Source organism: Typopeltis vanoorti, chromosome 3 (genome assembly GCF_054136105.1).
Source record: "Typopeltis vanoorti isolate ZY-2024b chromosome 3, IOZ_Tvanoo_1.0, whole genome shotgun sequence".
Lineage (NCBI taxonomy): Eukaryota > Metazoa > Arthropoda > Arachnida > Uropygi > Thelyphonidae > Typopeltis > Typopeltis vanoorti.
In genome coordinates this window covers 120140550-120159904 of record NC_143551.1, presented here as the reverse complement: position 1 = coordinate 120159904, position 19355 = coordinate 120140550, and the positions used below count along the sequence as shown (strand labels likewise).

Genomic DNA, 19355 nt, shown 5'->3' with positions numbered 1-19355 from the left:
GGTTTCGACCTTTATTGAGGTCTCATCAGTGGGAGCCAGGCTAGAAATACCAAGATTTAGTAATACAGAGCTTATAAGTATTTTACCAGAACAAGTTACCATAAGGCGTTTTAACCTTATTAAATAAAAATCTCTGGAGGAGATATAAATGTACCCAAGGTAAAATACTTTCTACATATATATATATATATGTAACAGAATGATGAGAGGAAGTGAGACAGAGAGTGAAATTGCTGAAATGCAAGATGTGAAGAAAGAGTTGTTCAAATTGCAAAATGAAATGAGGAATATGTGGAGTGATATTAGACATTTAGTGGAAACAAATGATAGAGGGCAAAAGGATAGCATGAGAGAAAAAAGGGAAAAATAGGTAAGTAATGCCTTAAGAATAGCAGTGCATTCATTATTAGAGAATTGGGTAATGAAAGAGTCCATAAAGTTTGCTTTTGAGGAAAGAGAATGAATAAGATAATTCATGCTTTTGACATGAGGAAGCGAGCAAGAGAGTTAATGGTGGTTGTTGAGACAAATTATTTAAGTTAACATAAGGAGAATGTAAGGGTGGATATCAGGAGGTTATTGAGGAGAGTGGAAGATAATAGTATAATGGAAAAGATTGTCAGTGTGTTGCTGAAGTATGGCAATGATGAGTTGAAAAGGAAAGCAAGAATTCTCAATGGCATGCTGGAAGAGCTGCATGAGGAGAAGAGAGTGCAGTATGTGTGGCATGTATCTTAAGGAAGAATAAAATTGTACAAAAAAAAAAATGGACTGTACTTAAATGACTTTGTAGTAAGTGAACTGGAGAAATTGTTGCTAGAAGGAAGTGCGGTATGTGATGCAAGCAACAGATCACTCCTCATTGGACACACCAGAAAATCTGCTTTTATTCATCTAGAATGATACGATATCCAACCTTATTGATTAAGGAACGGGAAATTTTCGAGCGACAAGTAGTGTATGATAGGTGAGAATAACGAGCAGCAAAATATGAATGAAAAAATAAGAGTGTGGAGTGTGGAAGGCTTGAAAGATTGTGAAGTTTCCAGAGATGGTCATGATTGGGAGGATGAATGGCGAGTAAGAGTGGCTAACTTGCAGAGAGAGAGATAGATGAGCTGAAAGAGATGGTGTAACATCTCGGAAATGAGATGAGAAGAATAAAAGATGAGATTAGGAGAATGAAAGAGATGAATGCAAAGTGAAGAGGGGGAGAGAGAGGTATGGGAATGATAGAAGAGTAGAGAATAGGAGCAGTAGAAGAGAGGGTATGAGGAGAGGTATGGGAATGATAGAAGAGGAGAGGAGAGAATAGAAATAGTCAGAGACAGAGAATGAGAAGAATGCGAGGAATGCTGGAAACCAGGGATAGAGTGATGCCAGGACAGCAGGTAAGTAGGGGAACACAGAGTGAAAGAGGGGGGGGAGGGAGGGAGAGAGAGAGAGAGAGAGAGAGAGAGAGAGAGAGAGAGTGAGGGATGCAAGTGAGCAATCAAGGAACAGAGTGGTAATAGCTGTGATATATGGAGACTCGATAATCCATGGTGTGCAAGATAGGATGCCAGAGGAGTGTTTGCCTGGAGGAACGATAGAGAGTGTGGCTATGGCAATTAAGTGGGGTGAAAGGGTGGATGAGATGATTGTGATGGTGGGAGCAAATAACTTGAGAAGCAATGTAAATCAGGTGACAAGAGATATGAGATTCTTGTTTGAGGTTGTATGAAAGAAAACGCAGAGAGGAAAGATTTGTGTGTGTGTGTGTGTGTGTGTGTGTGTTGCCGGGTATGATAGTGATGAGTTGAGCAGAAGAGCAGTAATAATGAATAGCATAATAATCAGAATCTGTCAGAAGAGAGGATTGGAATATTTGGATGCTTGGAGGGCATTTGGGGACAGAAAGGAACTGTATACAAGAGACTGCTTGCATTTGAATGAGGAAGGACATAGGCATCTGGAGAGATTGCTGTTTACTGAATGAGTTGGTGTCAATGCAGGGAAACTAGAATTCCCAGGATGGATGGTATTGGGGTGGCCTATTGTGGGAAAGGGTGCTTAGGGGAAGGAGGGACCACATCAGGTAACACTGAGTCAAGTAGGCTCTGGAGGAGATGATGATAGGTATAGAAGCAGTGACATTTTTATGCTTTATACTAATGCCAGGAAGTATCAGAATAAAGGATTGGTGGCACTGGTAGCATCAGCTGGCCAAAGATTATTGGAATCTCTGAGACGTGGTGATGATATAATAACAGGAATAGAAGTAGCAGGTTACAGCATTTTTCAGCAAGATAAGAAGGGAAAACAATGTGGTGGAGTATTGCTTATGATAAGTGATGACTTATGTCCTGTAAGAGTGGAAGGCAGTTACACTAATGGTTTTGAAAGCATTTGGTGTGGGGTAGAGGTGGGCAGGACATGATATTTAGTGGGATGTTGTTACAAGCCAAGGAGCACAGAGCATGGGGAGCAGGAGATGTTTAGGCAGTTGAGCTTGGCATGTGCAAGAAGAATGATTGTTATGGAAGATTTTAACTACATTTTAACTAACTAAGCTGGGAAAAGGAAAATGCATGTAGTAATAAGGGAATGGAATTTCTAGAATTCTTGAGGGACAAATGTCTTAGGCAACATGTAATAGAGGGAACAAGAGGTTCAAGATTTGGTCATAGCATCAGAAGAGCTGATAATAACTGAGATGACATCTCCCCCCCCCCCAAGTTGGAGAGAGTAACCATGTAGTTTTGACTTGGAATATGAATAGACATGCAGGAGTATCAAAGAAAAGGGAACGTATGTGGAATTATAAGGCAGGTGATTAGAATAGTCTTAGATATCAATTTGGGATAGTTCCATGGAGGGAGGAATTGGAAAGGTGAGATATCATTAGTTCTTGGAAAATCGTGAAGGAATATTTGTTAGCAGCAATAGTAAGCTGTATTTCATGAGTGAAGAAGTGAACACAACTTGGTGTAAAGTGGATGACAAACAAAATCAAACAGGAACTGCAGGTGAAAAAGAGATTATGGAAGAGATATATGGAGAGAGCAGATGCATGAAGAATATAAGACTCAGGCCAGGAGAGTAACTAGTATGGTGAGGAAGGCAAAATCTGGAACCTGAGAAGAGATTGGCATTAAGATCCAAAGAAAATCCTAGGGAATTTTTTAGCTATGCGGAAGTAGGAGGAGAAATAATTGTGGAAGAATGACATTGTATGATAAAAATGAGAATAGATTGACTGATGTGGACATAGTGGAGTTGTTCAATGAACACTTTATTGGAGTATTTCATCCTGGAGAAATAGGTTTTAATACTAGAGGGATATGGCAGGTTTGAGGTTTAGAAGTGCAAGAGGAGAGTGTGTTCCAAAAACTGAGTACTCTGGATGTCAGTAAAGCTGTGGGAGTGGATGGTATTTCACCATGGGTTTTGAGAGAATGTTAAAGAACTGACAGCTCTGTTGACCTGCCTTTTCTATGAAAGTCTGGCTATGGGAAAGGTACCCAGGGAATGGAAGGAAGGTAAGATAAGGGCAGTAACAGACTGAGAGTGTCTAATTATAGGCCAATTTTTGTGTCATCAGTAGTTCTTAGGGTGTTGGAGAAATTGGTGAGTGACCATATACAGTGTTGGGGAGATGAGGGTAATTATCGGTGAGATAATTACCTTAAGAAATCCTTAACATGGATTTGTTAAGGGGTGCTGTTGCTTTAGTAATATGATTACCTTTTATAATAAAGTGACAAGAGCAGTTGATGAGGGAAAGGCATATACTGCCATTTTTTTTCAATTTTGCAAAGGCATTTGATCGGGAACAACATGATAAGCTGATACTTCAGTTGCAGCACATGTGTTTAGATATTGGGTTAGTCAACTGGATTCAGAATTGGCTGTCTGATACTATCAGAGACAGTATCAGACAGCCAATATACTATCAGAGATTGTATATGGTGGGGCAATATCAAGGAGGCAGAAGGTTACAAGTGGTGTTCCATAGGGCTCAGTACTGGGACCTGTATTGGTTAATATCACTGACATTTTCAACAGATTGCAAGAGGATATTCAGTTGTTTGCAGATGATGTGAAGCTGGGCAGGGTTGTTAGTAATGGTGCAGATGTGGCAGCCCTGCAAGAGGATTTGAATAAATTATTCTGATGGGCAAATTAATAGGGGTTGTCAGTTTAATGTAAAGTCTTGAAGTTTGGGATACATCGATAGGAGGCTACATACTCAATTGAAGGGGCTGTATTGGAGGAAGTAGGGAACACAAGAGATCTAGAGGTGATGACTGATAGTAAACTAAAATTCAGGGAGCATATTGCAAAGGTGGTGAAGGTAAGCCAGAGGATTGCTGCAATACTGAGAAGGATGCTGACCTGCAGAGATAAAAAAGTTATCATTCTGTTGTATAAGACTCTGATCAGACCACACTTAGACTATTGCTCTTAAATTTGGTCCTCAGGATTTGATGGGAATAAATTAACTATGGAAAGGGGACAGAGGCAGATAAAGATAGTTTCAGGACTGTACAATGTTAGTTATGAGGATTAGCTGAGGGAATGTGGACTGCAGAGTTTGGTGGATAGAAGTAGAAGAAGTGATATGATTGAGACTTTTAAATTGTTGAGAGGCAGTTACAGGGTTGACACCGGGGAGTTCTTTCGCTAGGTTGAACAGTGGGAAGGAGTGATGACAAGGGCCCTCCCTGGAAGCTGTGAGCAAGAGGTTGAGAAGTGGTTTCTTTGCGTGGAGGGTGGTTGAACCGTGGAATGCATTGCCTGATAGAATGGTTAGAGCAAGAACGGTCAATGAGTGGTATGATGGACTTTGTGTTTCCTAGGAAGGTCCTCCCACGATGAGTCTCTTGACTCCATGGAGGCCTGAATAATAATAATAATAATAATTTATCAAAATCTTTATATCTACACATGCAATTACATTAGCGCATTTCTGAAATCTTATTGGTTCCAAAACATCATTGAAAAACAGGGGCCAATAATGTCACATGATGAGGTGGCAAATCAGAAACAATGAAAAAACATTTAGATTTAGAATCATTATAAAGCATAAATTTTAGGAAAATAAATACTTCTTTCTTGACTTTACAAGTTTTAACATCTATAGTTAATAGTCAAATTCTGCATATTTCATCATCAGGTGAGAAATATCTAATTACCGCTGTCTACTGCATATCCATAAGGTTACCATGTTATCATTAATTGGTTACCTTGTGGTATGACTGAGTGCTCTCCAAAGATAAAATGATGTGCTCATATCCTCTCCACTTACTGGTCATATTCCATTACGACACCGATGATAACTGGCAAAACAGGCATTTGTAATTACTGCAAATCCTAAATCAATGTGATAAGTAAGGTAAACATATGAAATGGCAAAAAAACATGAAATGGAATTAGGATTACATAAACAAAAACAAACAAAAATATAGAGGAGCACATTTTTTAAGCTCTGGCTATGGTAATTAGTCTATGATGACTGTGACAATAGTTACTGGAGGAGGCAGACATCATAGTAAAGAGCATTGTAAGTTTTTTTGTAAATTAATACCTTTCATCTCCTTTGAAGTTTCTGTAAGTCTCAATAATTTTAATAAGAAGCTTGATGAATAAAAAGTAACAACTATTAGTTTGATTCAGCTACTGTTTCTCAAAAAGAGAGGATGTGGTTTTTTTCTTAAAAAGAGATGCAGTGCAACAGTGCACCTATTACACTTATTACAAAATTTCTTTCTTGTTAGCATACCTTTATGTAATAAAGATATACTGACGAAAAAGTAATTTTATGATGGGCACACTCTCCATTTGTGTGAAGAGTCCAATGTTGATATAAACTTTCTTTTTAAGTTCCTCCATAGTGCAACTGTAAGAACAATGAGATGGTACACTTTGATTGCAAAAGACCTTTGACTTTTGTCATAAAGAGAGGAATCATGATATGGATATTTCAACAGAAGGTGAGTTAGCCAATCTCGTGGAAGGTAGTAGGGTATTTCTTTTGGAAACTCAGATTTTGCATTCCATATACATGCACAATGACCAAGAGAACACGTGTAATTTAGAGACAAAATATACTACTGGTGGCAGTAGGTAATATTGTGTATTGATAGTAGGAGTATTATGTAGTTGAAGGATTAAGTAAGAGAGATAGTAAGTTGTAGTGGAGTAGTAGTTGCTCTCCCACAATGAATCCTTGAACTCTTTGGAGGTATCACATAATAATAGCAATAGTAATGATTCTTTTGCTTAAATTAAGGGGATATTAAATCCCACATTGTTTTAAAACCGAATAAGAAACTCAAAGATTGGAATCAGAGAGTTTCAACTGAAGGAATCAACTTCTGAAGTTTGACAGATCATTTTGATGTCTGATATGATGCTATCATAAGAGAGAAACTATGTACTCAAACCCAGCAATGCCAGCATAAATAGATTAGTTTTGAACAAATGTAATAATTTCTTGTAGTAATGACAAATATTTATTTGTAACAGTTATATCAACATAAATTTATAGATAAATGTCATCACTCTACTTATCATATGCTGGAAGTGCTCAAAATTCCATGTTGATCTCTAGAGCAAGATTCTTGATTATTTAACCATTAGCCCATCTGTGGTACTGAAGAGTGAGAAGCTTTTGTAGATGTGATTAACATTAAAATAAGGAAAAAAAAATCCTCAAATTGTTTCTCAGTATATTTGCACCCAAAGAAATCCTCTATAGGTAGATGAAACTGGTGGTATCCAGTAAATTCACTGAAAACAATTAATCGAAAGACAATTTCAATTAATTGTTTCGATTTTTTGTTATATTATCTGAGTGATAATATAACAAAAAAGTCCATATTTTTCCACTGGGAAAATTTGTATCAACAATGCACAGTGACTTCTCAATTATATATTTTTAAGTTTATTAACTTTTCCAGGAGTTACTTAGATGTTAATCCATTCAAGGATAGGTTAACTGAGGATTTGGTTAATTTAAGCAGTGGATAATTGAGAAATCACTATATATAACCTATGCATAAGAAATATAACACATACATGGAACTATTGTGGGATCTATATTTTTGAAGATATTTTCTTCACTCAAAGCTGCTGAGTACTGGCTGGCAGTCACCTTTTTCCTGAGTTTGGAAAGGGCCTACGAGAAACAAAATAAAAATCAGATTTTACTGTTCATGTTTTTTATTCTGCTGTAAATTATTATTATTTTCAGGACCTCCATGGAGTTACAAGCCTCATCGTGGGAGGTCAACGCTAGCTAACACAAAGTCTATCATACCACTCCTTAAAATAATCCAGTCTGCATGTTCACCATCCTTTCAGGCAATGTATTCCATTCTCCTACCACTCTCGATGCAAAAAACTTACTTCTTACAAAACACAACTTCCAGGGATAGCCCCCTGTCCTTGCTCCCTTTCCTCATTCTACTATATGAAAAATCTCTTGATTGTTAATATGATAATTACCTTTTGACAGCTTAAATGTCTTGATCATATCCCCCTTTTGTCTTCTATTTACCAAACTCTGCAGTCCTCGTGCCCTCAGTCTATCCTCATAATCAATCTTTTATAGTGTGCTGATATCATTTTTGTTATCTGTCTCTGTACCCTCTCCAAGGTTACTTTTATTTCCTTCAAATCTCAGCGACCAGATCTGAGCACAGAAATCCAGAAGTAATATGATCAAAGCTTTATTACATTTTTTTTTTTTATGTTGAGCCTATACATGAGAGGTTGGTTGATCAAATTATTAGTTCCGTATATGGGTAGTGGGTTGGGAAAGGAGAAACTTGTTTACATTTGATTTAAAAACCTGTATATTGTATTCTTTGGAAAATACATCAGGAAGACTGTTCCACAGTACAGCAGTAGCAGGGATGAAGGAGGAGAAGAAACTTGTTCTGTGAGTTTCTGTGAAAGGATGCTGGCAGCAGCTGTACATGTTCCAGTGGGCTTAGTGCTGAGTGGGAGAATAATTGATGCTATTTCAGATGAACATTTGCTGTGGAAATATTTATAGAATACAAGTTGCAGAGATCAAACATCTATGTGACAGTGGGGGGAGTGAGTTGGTAAGAGATGGGTCCTTTATCAATATAATTGCTCTCTCTCTATTGAGTCAAGCATTCCAAGGAAGCTTTTAGGAGCCCCCCCCCTCTATAAATGTGAGAACAGTATTCAATAGCTGAGAAGATTTGTGATTTGTATAAGGTTAATTAACAGCTGTTCAGAGATGAAGTAATGTCTTGAGCAAAAGAGAAATCTTAGTTTTTTTGGAAGCTGGGGATGCAATGGTTGTGATGTGTTTATGCCAGGAGAGGCTTGATGTTAGGGTAATTCCAAGAAGAGAAATCTCATCTTGTCTGGAAATTCGAGTGTTATCAAAAATAATAGTGGGGGAAAATGGTTCTTTTTTGTGAGTAATAAGACAGAACTAGGTTTTACTAGCATTGAAATTGAGAGGTTATCTGAGCACCATTGGAGAATAGCTTGGAGATCAGAATTGAGGGCAGTGGTGGTTGATGTTCTGTAGGTTGAGCTGAGTTGTGTAGAGTATGGTTTATCAAATGAAAGAGAGGAGTACAATGTGCTGTCATCTGCAAATTTGTGTATTGGGTTGGAGGCCAACTGAAGTAGGTCATTGATATATAGCAGGAAGAGGATTGGTGAGAGAACAGAACTTTGTGGAATCCCAGCATCAGTTGGATGGTGAGAGGATAAAGAACATGAAACTTTTTCAAGCCACTTCAAGCATCCAATAAACAGAATGGTGGTCTCACACCGGGTGATGAGATCCATCTTCCACTTTAACACAATCACAAACATGCCACAGTGACAATGACATTCAAATCCACAGACTGCTGATTGGAGAGCTGGTATGCTAACAACTCGGCCAACCAGCCTGGATCAAATTAATGAAATATCCATTCTGAATCTATGAATAAAAAAAAACTGAATTTTTACATGAAAGTACTCAAGAGTTTCAAAATTTTTGGATATATCAGAATAACTTGCTTCTGGGTGGATTCGAACTACTGACCCTTCAGTTAACAGCTGCATGTGTTAGCTTATTATAATACAGAGGCATGATTATGGCAGGTCTATGGAATGTTCCCTAAGAGAATAGATTGAAGGTTTGTAGGCTTCAAAATCTAGCTGATAGATACAAAAAACAGGAGAGATGATTGAAGCATATATGTTGTTGAAGGGGATTTATTGGATTTTCCACTGAAGACTTTTTTTAGTGCATGGCAAGCAGAGAGAGAGAGAGAGAGAACAAGGGGTCACCTGTTGTTGTTCTAAAAAGAATTTTTCTTGGAGGTTAGTGAATAGGTGGAATGGGTTGTAGAGGTGGTTGTGAGTTCTTGTCAGTGCATGAATTTAAAGGAGGGGGGTATGATAAGTATTGTGTGAATAATGGGTCTCCTTCGATGAATCTTCTCCTCCTTTCACACAATACCTATCATAGTGGCCTGTTACATTTGTATTAGGCATGGCCTATAACGATTTGAAACCGCAACCATTTCGAGGATAAGGTGGTCAGCCCTATGTCTCCCAGTGTGTCTGTAGATGTGTGTGTTCATGGGGCTGGTTTGCATGTTCTGTGGGGGGGGGGAAACCCGAGTTTCTGGGTGAAAAACCCCTACCCCCATGAGACCGACTAATTCACCTTCAGTCAAAAGAGACCAGATAAAGGTTCCTCACGTCTCGGACAGGAATTGAACCTAGGTCTTTTTGACCGAAGGGCATCATCTATACTGACGGAGCCACAGAGGCTCGATGAGTCTTCTAACTCCATGGAAATACCTGTATAATAACCTTACTACAAGAATACTACTTACTCAATACACAATACAAGTTCATGATAAAATGATTATCAACAGATAAAAAAAACATTAAAAAATTGATAAAAAAACACATACTATGAACTGATTTTCTAATTCAGAAATCTGATTCTCAGGATTGACATAACATATTTCTTGTAGATATGATGATAAGTGTTCAGCTTTAATTGTAGTATTTCTGCAGTTAATAGCATCAAGCACTGCTTTGTGGATGAATATATACTGGTCCTATAAAAAAAAAAATTAGTTTTAATTGTCTTACTGGTGATATGTCTAAAATAAAAAAAAATCCTGATAAACAAGTATTACCAAATAGACATCATACAAGGGTGTGCTGACAAGTTGTGATAATTACCATCTTAGTTATTAAGTTATTAAGGTAGAACCATGTAACTTAAACATTATTCTATATATTCCTTTATCCAAGCATGATCAAACAAAAGTTTGCATATGAAGAAACTTCAGGACTGGATTACTTGCATATGGAGGAAGATGAATCGAGTAGGAGTTTATTGGTGAATGGGAAACTTAAGTTGTACTGTGAGTATTGTTCAAGCAGTATTAATACAGCAACCTCCATAGAGGTAGCAGACTCATCCTGGAAGACCTACTTAATTAGCAGCATTATCATATTGAACCTTAAATGCCTTAATGCAGCAAGCCTTCAGTACATCCTTGTAACGATCTGCAAATGTTTACCCATCATTCTCCACATAAAACACAAATATAGTTAGTGGGATAGAATGTGAAGGGTATAGCATGTTCGGGGAGGCTAGAGAGGAAAGAATGGGGAGGGGAGAAGAGTATTATTGAGGATAGTGATTAACTGCAACCAAAAAGAGAGTAGCAGACCAACTGCAGCCAGTGAATATGGCACATTTGAGGCTATTTGGTGTGAGATAGTGGTCAGCAGAACAAAATATACACTTGGTTGCTTGTATACACCAGGAGATGTAAAGGATGTTGGGGATAGTATGAATCAGCAAATAAGCTCAATCATTGGAGGATGGGTAATTATTATGGGGTTCTTCAACTATGGGAACAGAGGTTGGAAGGAGGAAAGGACACATGGGAGGAAGGAAATGGAATTTATGTAGTTATTAAAGAATAATTACCTGAGGCAGCATGTGATGGAATGTACTAGGGGTATGGCAGTGCTAGATCTAGTAATAGCATCAGAGAAGGTGTTTACAACCAATATGATCACATTGCCACCAAATGGTGAGAGTGATCTTGACCTGGAAGGTGGCTAAATGTGTGGAATTTTCAGTTAAGAGGAGTATACGTAGAATTACAGTGTTGGCAAGTATGACAAACTTAGGAGATTGCTTGGATTAGTGCTAAGCCATGGCATGTGAAACTGCCATGGCTTAGCACTAATGTGAAACTGCAAGGGCTGGATGTTGATGGTGCATGGGAAGTGGTAAAGGAGTGTTCGAGGGAAGTAATAGCAGACTGCATACCTACAATCAGGAGAATAAATCAAGTGGGAGTTAAATGGATAAATACCATCATTAAGCTAGAGCTACAAAAAAAGTAAAATTTGTGCAGGGAATTCAAGGAGAAAGTTGATAGCAGCCATATGAGCACTGGATATACTTCTGGCCTGTGCTCTGTACAGGCCCATATCCAGTGTGGTAAGAAAGGCAAAAACAGAGTATGACAGGAAATTAGTACAGTCATCCCTCCAGTTCGACTTACATCAGAGTTCCATTCCATCTAGCAGGGCATAAGTCAGTTCGGAAATAAGTCGATACATTAAATCAACAGAGTTATAGGGGTTAGGGACTTAATATTAATAAGTATACTGTCATTTTAATTTTTAAACCTTATTATAAAACTGTACTGTGCGTTACTGCAACTATAAAACAGGAGAATAATCACCCAAATCTTCCTCCACAATCACATCTTCATGACCTTCCCTATGTGAAGGACCAGGTTGCAGCTCTTCTGGTATAACCTTTGTTTTTTTAATGAAAATGTCCAATGTATTTTGCTCATTCCTCTTATTCTTTTCATCATAAATTTGTCTATAGCAAGCAAATGCATCATGTACTTTCCTTTCTACTAATAAGTAGCATTCAAAATTGGGGTCCATGTCTTCAGCCATTTTGAGAACATCGCTAACTGTAGAGAACATTTCTGCAAGACCCTTCACTGTGAAGTGTTTAACTACCTCTCTTTTTTTTCTCTTTTTCTTCTTCCTTTTTTCATTCTTCCTCTTCTGCAACACACTGTTCCTCCAGTTCGACCAATTCTTCATTGATCATCTCTTCAGGGGCATTTCTATGAGATGGACTATGTTGTCATCATTCACTTTGAGATTCAGATTGTTTGCTAGGCCCACTATTTCTTCACTCAATTTACAAAGTTCTTCATTTTTTTAAAAACTTCCAAAATCGTGCACAAACCTTTTTAATGTCTTTTTCAATATGCCACTCATACATTGAGAGATCACTTCATCCTAAACTGCAGCAATATTTTTAATAGCATGATAAATATTGAATGCTTTCCAGAATTCCATGAGAGTCTGGTCATTTCCTTCAGTAGCAGAAATGGCTTGTGAAAAAGTTCTCGGTAGATAATAAGCCTCAAACACCACAAGAACTCCTTGATCCATTGTTTGAATCAATGAAGTAGTGTTTGGAGGGAGGAATGACCTTGAACTTGGTGAAGATCACCGATATAAGATGGTTGACCTGGAGCATTATCTAGAATTAATAAAATTTTAAATTCTACACTTTCTTTCACAGAATAGCTTTCCATTTCACTCACATTACATTTGATTAAGGCATCTGCAAACAATTTTGAGTCATCCACGGCTTCTTATATCTCCACTAATGAAGTGGAGGAATATGCTTCCTAATGTTTGTGAAGGCTCGTGGATTCTCACTGTGCCATATCACAAAGAGTTTCAGTTTATATCCAGCCACATTAACACTAACACCCTCTAACAGAATAGTAACACGGTCCTTTAAGAGCTTTGAAACCAGACATAGATTTTAGCTTTTTTTTGTGAATGAATTGTCTGCTTGGGCATTTTTTTCCGAAGTAAGGAGGTCTCATCCATATTAAATATTTCCTATGGCAAATAGTTTTCCTCCATAATAATTTTATCCAATTTCTCCACAATCTCCTTGGCAGCCTTCTCATTGGAACGTGCAGATTCACCATACATTTTCACATTATGCAGTGCAAAATGCTGCTTGACTCTTATGAACCAACTGGAAGAAGCATTGAATTCGTATTCTTAATCGGGTCCTGATTTCTTCTTCAACATGTTGAAGAGACTTAGTGCCTCAGCAGTTATGGTCATAGTGCTAAGAGGTATGTGCATCTTAGTTCAGGTCCTCTATGCATGATGGAATTGGCTTTTCCAATCACTGATAGGACCTTGTCGTTGCTTTGTCATTATCACTGAACTTGCAACTTCGTTTCAAGATCAACTGTTCGCCTGTGATTCTTCACTAGGTTTTTTAATTACGCATGTAAGGGCCCTGTACTAAATATTGTGAAATATTTAATGATAAATATACAAATAACCCATTTTTTAAACAAAAAATTGACAGAGGAACTGTTGACGCCATGTGCCGATTGCAGAGAGAGAGAGAGGTTGCCACTGAATGCACTGTTGCCACTGCATTTTTGGTAAATAGAAACCTTTTTACTTTATGCTCGCTTGCGTCTTGTTCAAAAGTATAGTCGAAAATGTTATTTATTCCCTTATGGAATCACAGACATATCTTCAAATAATCCCAAAGGTAAAAAGAGAATGATTTTAATGAATGCTGATGGTACGGAGGTAACTGAATCAGGCAAAATAGTAGAATTACTAATGGAACACTTTGTAAGAGTATATCATCCAGGTGGATATACTGTAGTAACAAGAGAGGCAAAGGTTTATATGGAAACTGTGACAAATTAACTGGAAGTGCGTAGCATATTACAGAATGCTGATGTAAGTACAGCTATGGGATTAGATATATAAAAGGTGCTAGGGAATTGGCAGTGCATTTGACCACATTGTTTAGTGAGAGGCCTGCTTCACCATAATGGTTATATTTAATGTGTCTAATGTGTTCTTTCTTGCATATAGGGATTGTCCGTCCTGTTTCACCAATGCACGGTAAGTTACAGGTGCAGCAGATGCAAGATACTCCAGGATGTGCTAATGGGAGGAGGATTCTTAGAGGAGTTGAATATGGTTTTAAGTTTAGTGGGTGGTTTAACAGTGGCATTGAGGTTATAATGTTGTAGGATTCTGTTGATTATTTCTGATAACTTTAATGTATGGGATGGCATGGTTTTACTGTAATCTAGATTCGTTTTTGTTGTTGTTTTATGGAGTATTTTATTAATAGTATTTTTGTTATAGCCATTATTTATGAATGTGTCGCTGATGATTTTTAGTTCTTGTTTCAGGGCTTGTTGGTTAGAGCAAATTGTTGTACCTCTGTTTTTAAGGGTGTTAATGACTCCATATTTTTATGATGGGTGGTAGTATGAATTAGCATGTGTGTATTGGCCAGTGTGTGTCAGTTTTTGGTAGACCGTGAAGGATAGACTGCCTGAAATAAGACATGTGACTAGTGTGTCTAGGAACAGGAGCGAATTTTGATTTTCGATTTCAATGGTAAATTGTATGCAATCGTGTTGTTTGTTCAGGTGGCTAAGGATGTTTAGCATTTGTCACCCGTGCGGCCAGATCGCGAACATGTCATCAACATATCTAAGCCAGACTGTCAGTCTTAGTGTGGAATCAAGAGCCCTTTGCTCAAAGGTTTCCATGTAGAAGTTAGCGATTGGGGGGGGCCCATGGCTGTACATTCTTTTTGTAGGTAAAATTTGTTTTGCCACACGAAATAACAGGACTGTAGTACGTGGGCAAAGAGGGCCGTAATGTCGGGCAGAAATTTGTTCTGTAGTAGGAGAATTGTGTCATTGATGGGGACATTAGTGAAAAGGGCGGAAACGTCGAAACTGACTAATAAGTCGTCTTTGTCGAGTGTTATGTTTTTAATTTTGTTTATAAAGTATTGTGTGTTTTTATGTAGGAGGGGGAATGACCTACTAACTCCTTGAGTGTTGCCACTAATTTCTTGGCTAAGTGGTAATTGGGACTGTCTACTCCTTCCATGATTGGTCGAAGGGGCACATTTTGTTTGTGTATTTTTGGGACCCCATATATTCTGGGGGGGGGGGGGACGGGCATAGTGGGGTTTGAGTTTTTTAACCGTGTCTGGTGGCCAAGAAGTGATGGACTTGAGTAGTTTCTCTGTTTTATCCATTATCCTTTTTGTTGGGTTATAATTTACCAGCTTATATGTGTAGTTATCGGCTACTAGTTGATTCATCTGAAGTACGTATGTTGATCTGTCAAGGACGACAGTGGCATTGCCTTTATCCGATTTCTTCTACTTTACAAAACATTGGTAAGACCTCTCCTAACATACTCCTAACCAGCCTGGGGGAATGCACTGAAAGGACTAAAACATAAATAAAAACGTAAATAAAGAAATTCTATTTCGGCTAAACAGCAATTTGTCACCTGAAAAAACAGTATGATCTAATTTTATCCTAATAACATGTGAAAAACATCATTAACTTCTAATATTGTTTAACAAAATACATAGTTTGACAAATACATTGGGATAATGGGCATCCTCGCATTACTCCTTTTTGGATCTCTATGGGTTCTGTTGCGAGTGTGTCCTTTCTAATTATTGAATTTGTCTTAGAGTAATGATAGAGACCTACAAGTTGGTAAGGGGTTGTTATAGATCAATGCTGGAGAAGTTCTACAGAAAATAGTAGGAGATCGGGGGAGAACCAGAGGTCATCCCTGGAAACTGTATAAATTATTATAATCTATTCACTTCGACCAAGTGAGTTTTTCTAATCATTTAGTTTCTGACCATATCTGAGGTGAATAGTGCTTGATAAGTGATCTGCTGTGGAATGGTAGCGTGGCAAAGAATTCTGAATCTACATATACTAGAAGATACTAAGACAAAGAAACTGCTGGGAAAAGATGTAGCGTCTTCTCTAACAATAAGAACAATGAGGAAAGAAACTATAACAATTCCTGTTAGCATAGTGAAGCTGCCTACCACAATATGGCCTCATCATAAAATCAGATTGCCAGGAGTGAGTTAAAATATTTGCTTATTTGAGCTATCTGTTATCATGCTTGCAGAAAGATGCATAAACAGCTTATTTGAAGTCTTTGGAAACGACTTTTAATATTTACGTTGAGATGAATTTTAAAGAGGTATTATGTATGCTACATTTTTTAAAATGAAAAACAATTGTAATTGTAATCTTTAGTTTCACTTTTCATGTCACCTTTAATCATTCATTTCTTTACTGCTCCTTCCTCAATTTCTAAGCTTTTTCAATCCTCCAGAACATTTTGTCACCTTTTTTAAAAATCATAATGGACGACCTTGACAGAATGAACTTGAGGTCAAAGAGTGTTAGATCTCATTATAATGTCAGAGACGTTTCAGTTAAAGACATAACAAGGGTTTTTTTTTTCCACCAGAGGTCAGGCCAACAATTGTTGTAGCGGTTGGTCAGTATCTTTAACAAACCAGTTTGATTGTAGTGTGGCTTGTTTTCCGTGTATGAAACGTCGAATGTAGGTTTTAGTTATATTAAACTAAAGTTTTTATTCAAATACGGTAGTTGTATCCATAATTTTCAAAAAATGTACTCAATATCTACCCTTTTCTGTCTGTATTAACGGTATTCTTTAGTAACCAAGTAATCCAATGAGATGCTTTAGCCATTCATGCAATATGCTCTCTAAACTTTAACTCCCTATTTACTGACATCCCCAAATCCCTTGTTTCAATTTCCTGGAGTACAGTTCCATTAGTGTAGTACACAGTTGGTAATCTTTTCACCCCAAAATGCATAACCCTTGGAAATTGAGCAAAAATGTAGGGAGTGCAGGACTAGATTTTTTGCTTGTAGAGCAGTAAATGAGTGGAATAGATTGCCAGATGTCTGTTGTGGATGCCATGACTGTGAATGAGTTCAAAGCAAAGTATAGTAGATACTATGCATATGTTGGATAGTGCTTGGAAGTTCTCTATAAATATAATCTTCATGCCACACTCAAACTTTACATCCAACTAGCAACCTTCATCCATTGTTCAAAAGATCAGCCTCACACTCTTGCACATCCTCAAGTGTATAAGATTCCTTGTGCCAGTAGCTTAGACTACTTTAGACAGACCCATAAATCTGCTACCATCTACTTTTAAAAACATAAAAACTACATTCGACATTCATGATAATCTGAATGGCTAGTGAGGATATACAGATGGAAGAAGACAACTGTACTGCATAGAAGTCACCATAGCTGCATTCACTTGTCTAAGGTTTGAAAAACAGTCATTCTAAAACCACATTTAGCCCACTTTCCTAAATTAACTTCGATTCCATCAATTCCTAGAAAGTGCTTTGGTAGAACATTAGCTTTCTTGTTTGTCAGATGGCTGTAGAACAACAATCTAAATGAGTGCTGTTTGTCATATCACAGTTAATTTGAGCTCTGTCAGATGGCTGTAGAACAACAATCTAAATGAGTGCTGTTTGTCATATCACAGTTGTAATTTGAGCTCTAAGATGATGGTTTGAAATTCAGTGAGATATTAGTAAGCATGTGGCCTGGTTGGGTAAGTGATTAGTGTATCTGCTCTACAACCAACCAAGAAGTCACAAGTTTGAATCCTCCCATGGGGATGGATGTTTGTAATTATCTTGAGATAGGAGATGAACTATATACATTGACTGGTGTGAGACCACTCCTTTGTTTACTGGAATTCTGAAACTCTGCTCTAAAGACCACCTTAGGTCTTTAGAGCAGAGTTTCTGGACTATGTAAAAAACAAATTAAAAAAGTACAAAAATGTGTAACTTTAATAAAAATATGGAAAAAATAATCCTTCGCCTATTCACAGTAAAAATCTGCTATAGGTTTACAAAAACTTTTGTGTATCTGTGTGTGTGTGTGGGGGGGGGGGGAATAGGGCAACATATAAAAAAAATGCTGGCCTGGTTAGTGGAGGAGTTAGCATATCCACTCCCCAATGAATAGGCAATGCATTTGAATTCTACCATGAGCAAGGATGTTGGTGATTGTCTTTAGGTGGGAGATGGATTTCATCACTCAGTATGAGACCACTGGCTTATTGAATGTCTGAAGTGGCTTGAAAAATTTCCATGTTTGTTTTGTAGAGAGTGGGGTTTCCAGACTATGTAAAAAATAAATAAAAATGAAGGGAAAGATCCTTAGCCCACTCATAGTATGAATGTACTATAGGTTTACAAATGACTTTTTGAGGATGGCAACTGCATAAAACATAAATAAACTAAAAATAAATAATTTTGTTCTTGTGGTGTTATATATCATACTATAAAACACTATTATGAACTTTTAGGCTAAATTATATAAACTGGTAAGGTAATTTTATACAAATAAGACATCAAACATTCCACCAGCATTGCTTTACACAATTTTTCTCTCTTTCTTCCCACTCCCTATGTAAAATTAATGACTGTTAAAGAAGTAAAAGGAGTCTGTCTTTCCTCAACTCTAAGAAGGAGATGTAAAATGCATTAATTTTTCCTTTTTATCTTGTAACTGAAAATTTCACACAAAATGGATATTGCCAAAAAATGTCAGTAATATGTAACTGAAATGAATGTACATTATGTAGCAAATTATAGGTACATTTGAGTACTGTATTTCATAAGTTTGTTATTCTTCACCAGTGGTCCACCGCTGGCTGCAGTTACAAGGTGAAAAGTTTACTCCAGCAAGGTGATAATTGGCAGGGCAGACCCTCCACTTAATTTGATAAACAGACATTGGTATCTTTGTCAATTCTTCCATCAAAATGGCACAAATTTCCTGTAGTCAAGTCACACATTGATATTACATTCAAATGTACTAACTTCTAATGTTCAGATCAAGACTTGCTACTGGACAGTTTAACCATTCCACTTCCATTTTCTCCACTGATTTTAAATTATCAAGTTCATACTCAGCTATGCCGGAAACAGTCCAGTTGAGTAAGAACAACAGAAGCAATGTAGAATTGCCATCAAAGTGCATATATTGTTCCATTTTTATGATGGCATAAGGTCCTAATTCAAGGAAGGAGCAGGATCACTACATTATTATCATCATTGTCATCTCACTTAACAGATAGGATGTTGCACATGGTAAATACCATTCCCCTATCAACTGCCATACCCAAATATGTCCATCTCGATTTAATGTATCATTATTTACTCCTCCATCTTTAGTTTCCCAAATGCAATGTCCAATCAGGTGAGCCTTTCATCACACAAAGAATTACTTGGGGTAATTTTTGGCTTGTCTGCCCATCCATGGAAACCAAATGAAGTTCTGAGTTCAGTATGTAATGACCTGAACAAATATGTAAATCCTATCAATCTACTGAATTTCTC

General features: G+C 37.4%; 1 protein-coding gene across 1 annotated transcript in view; it reads right to left on the bottom strand.

Moving 5' to 3' along the window:
- The window catches only part of LOC150108517 (receptor-type tyrosine-protein phosphatase mu-like), a 1155664-nt gene that overhangs the window by 99972 nt on the left and 1036337 nt on the right, over positions 1 to 19355 (bottom strand). Inside the window, exons 39-40 of the mRNA XM_090415942.1 lie at positions 9948 to 10097; positions 7063 to 7162 (exon numbers count right to left, since the gene is read on the bottom strand). Of these exons, the coding sequence (XP_090272068.1) occupies positions 7063 to 7162; positions 9948 to 10097 (250 nt within the window). The remainder of the gene's footprint in view (positions 1 to 7062; positions 7163 to 9947; positions 10098 to 19355) is intronic.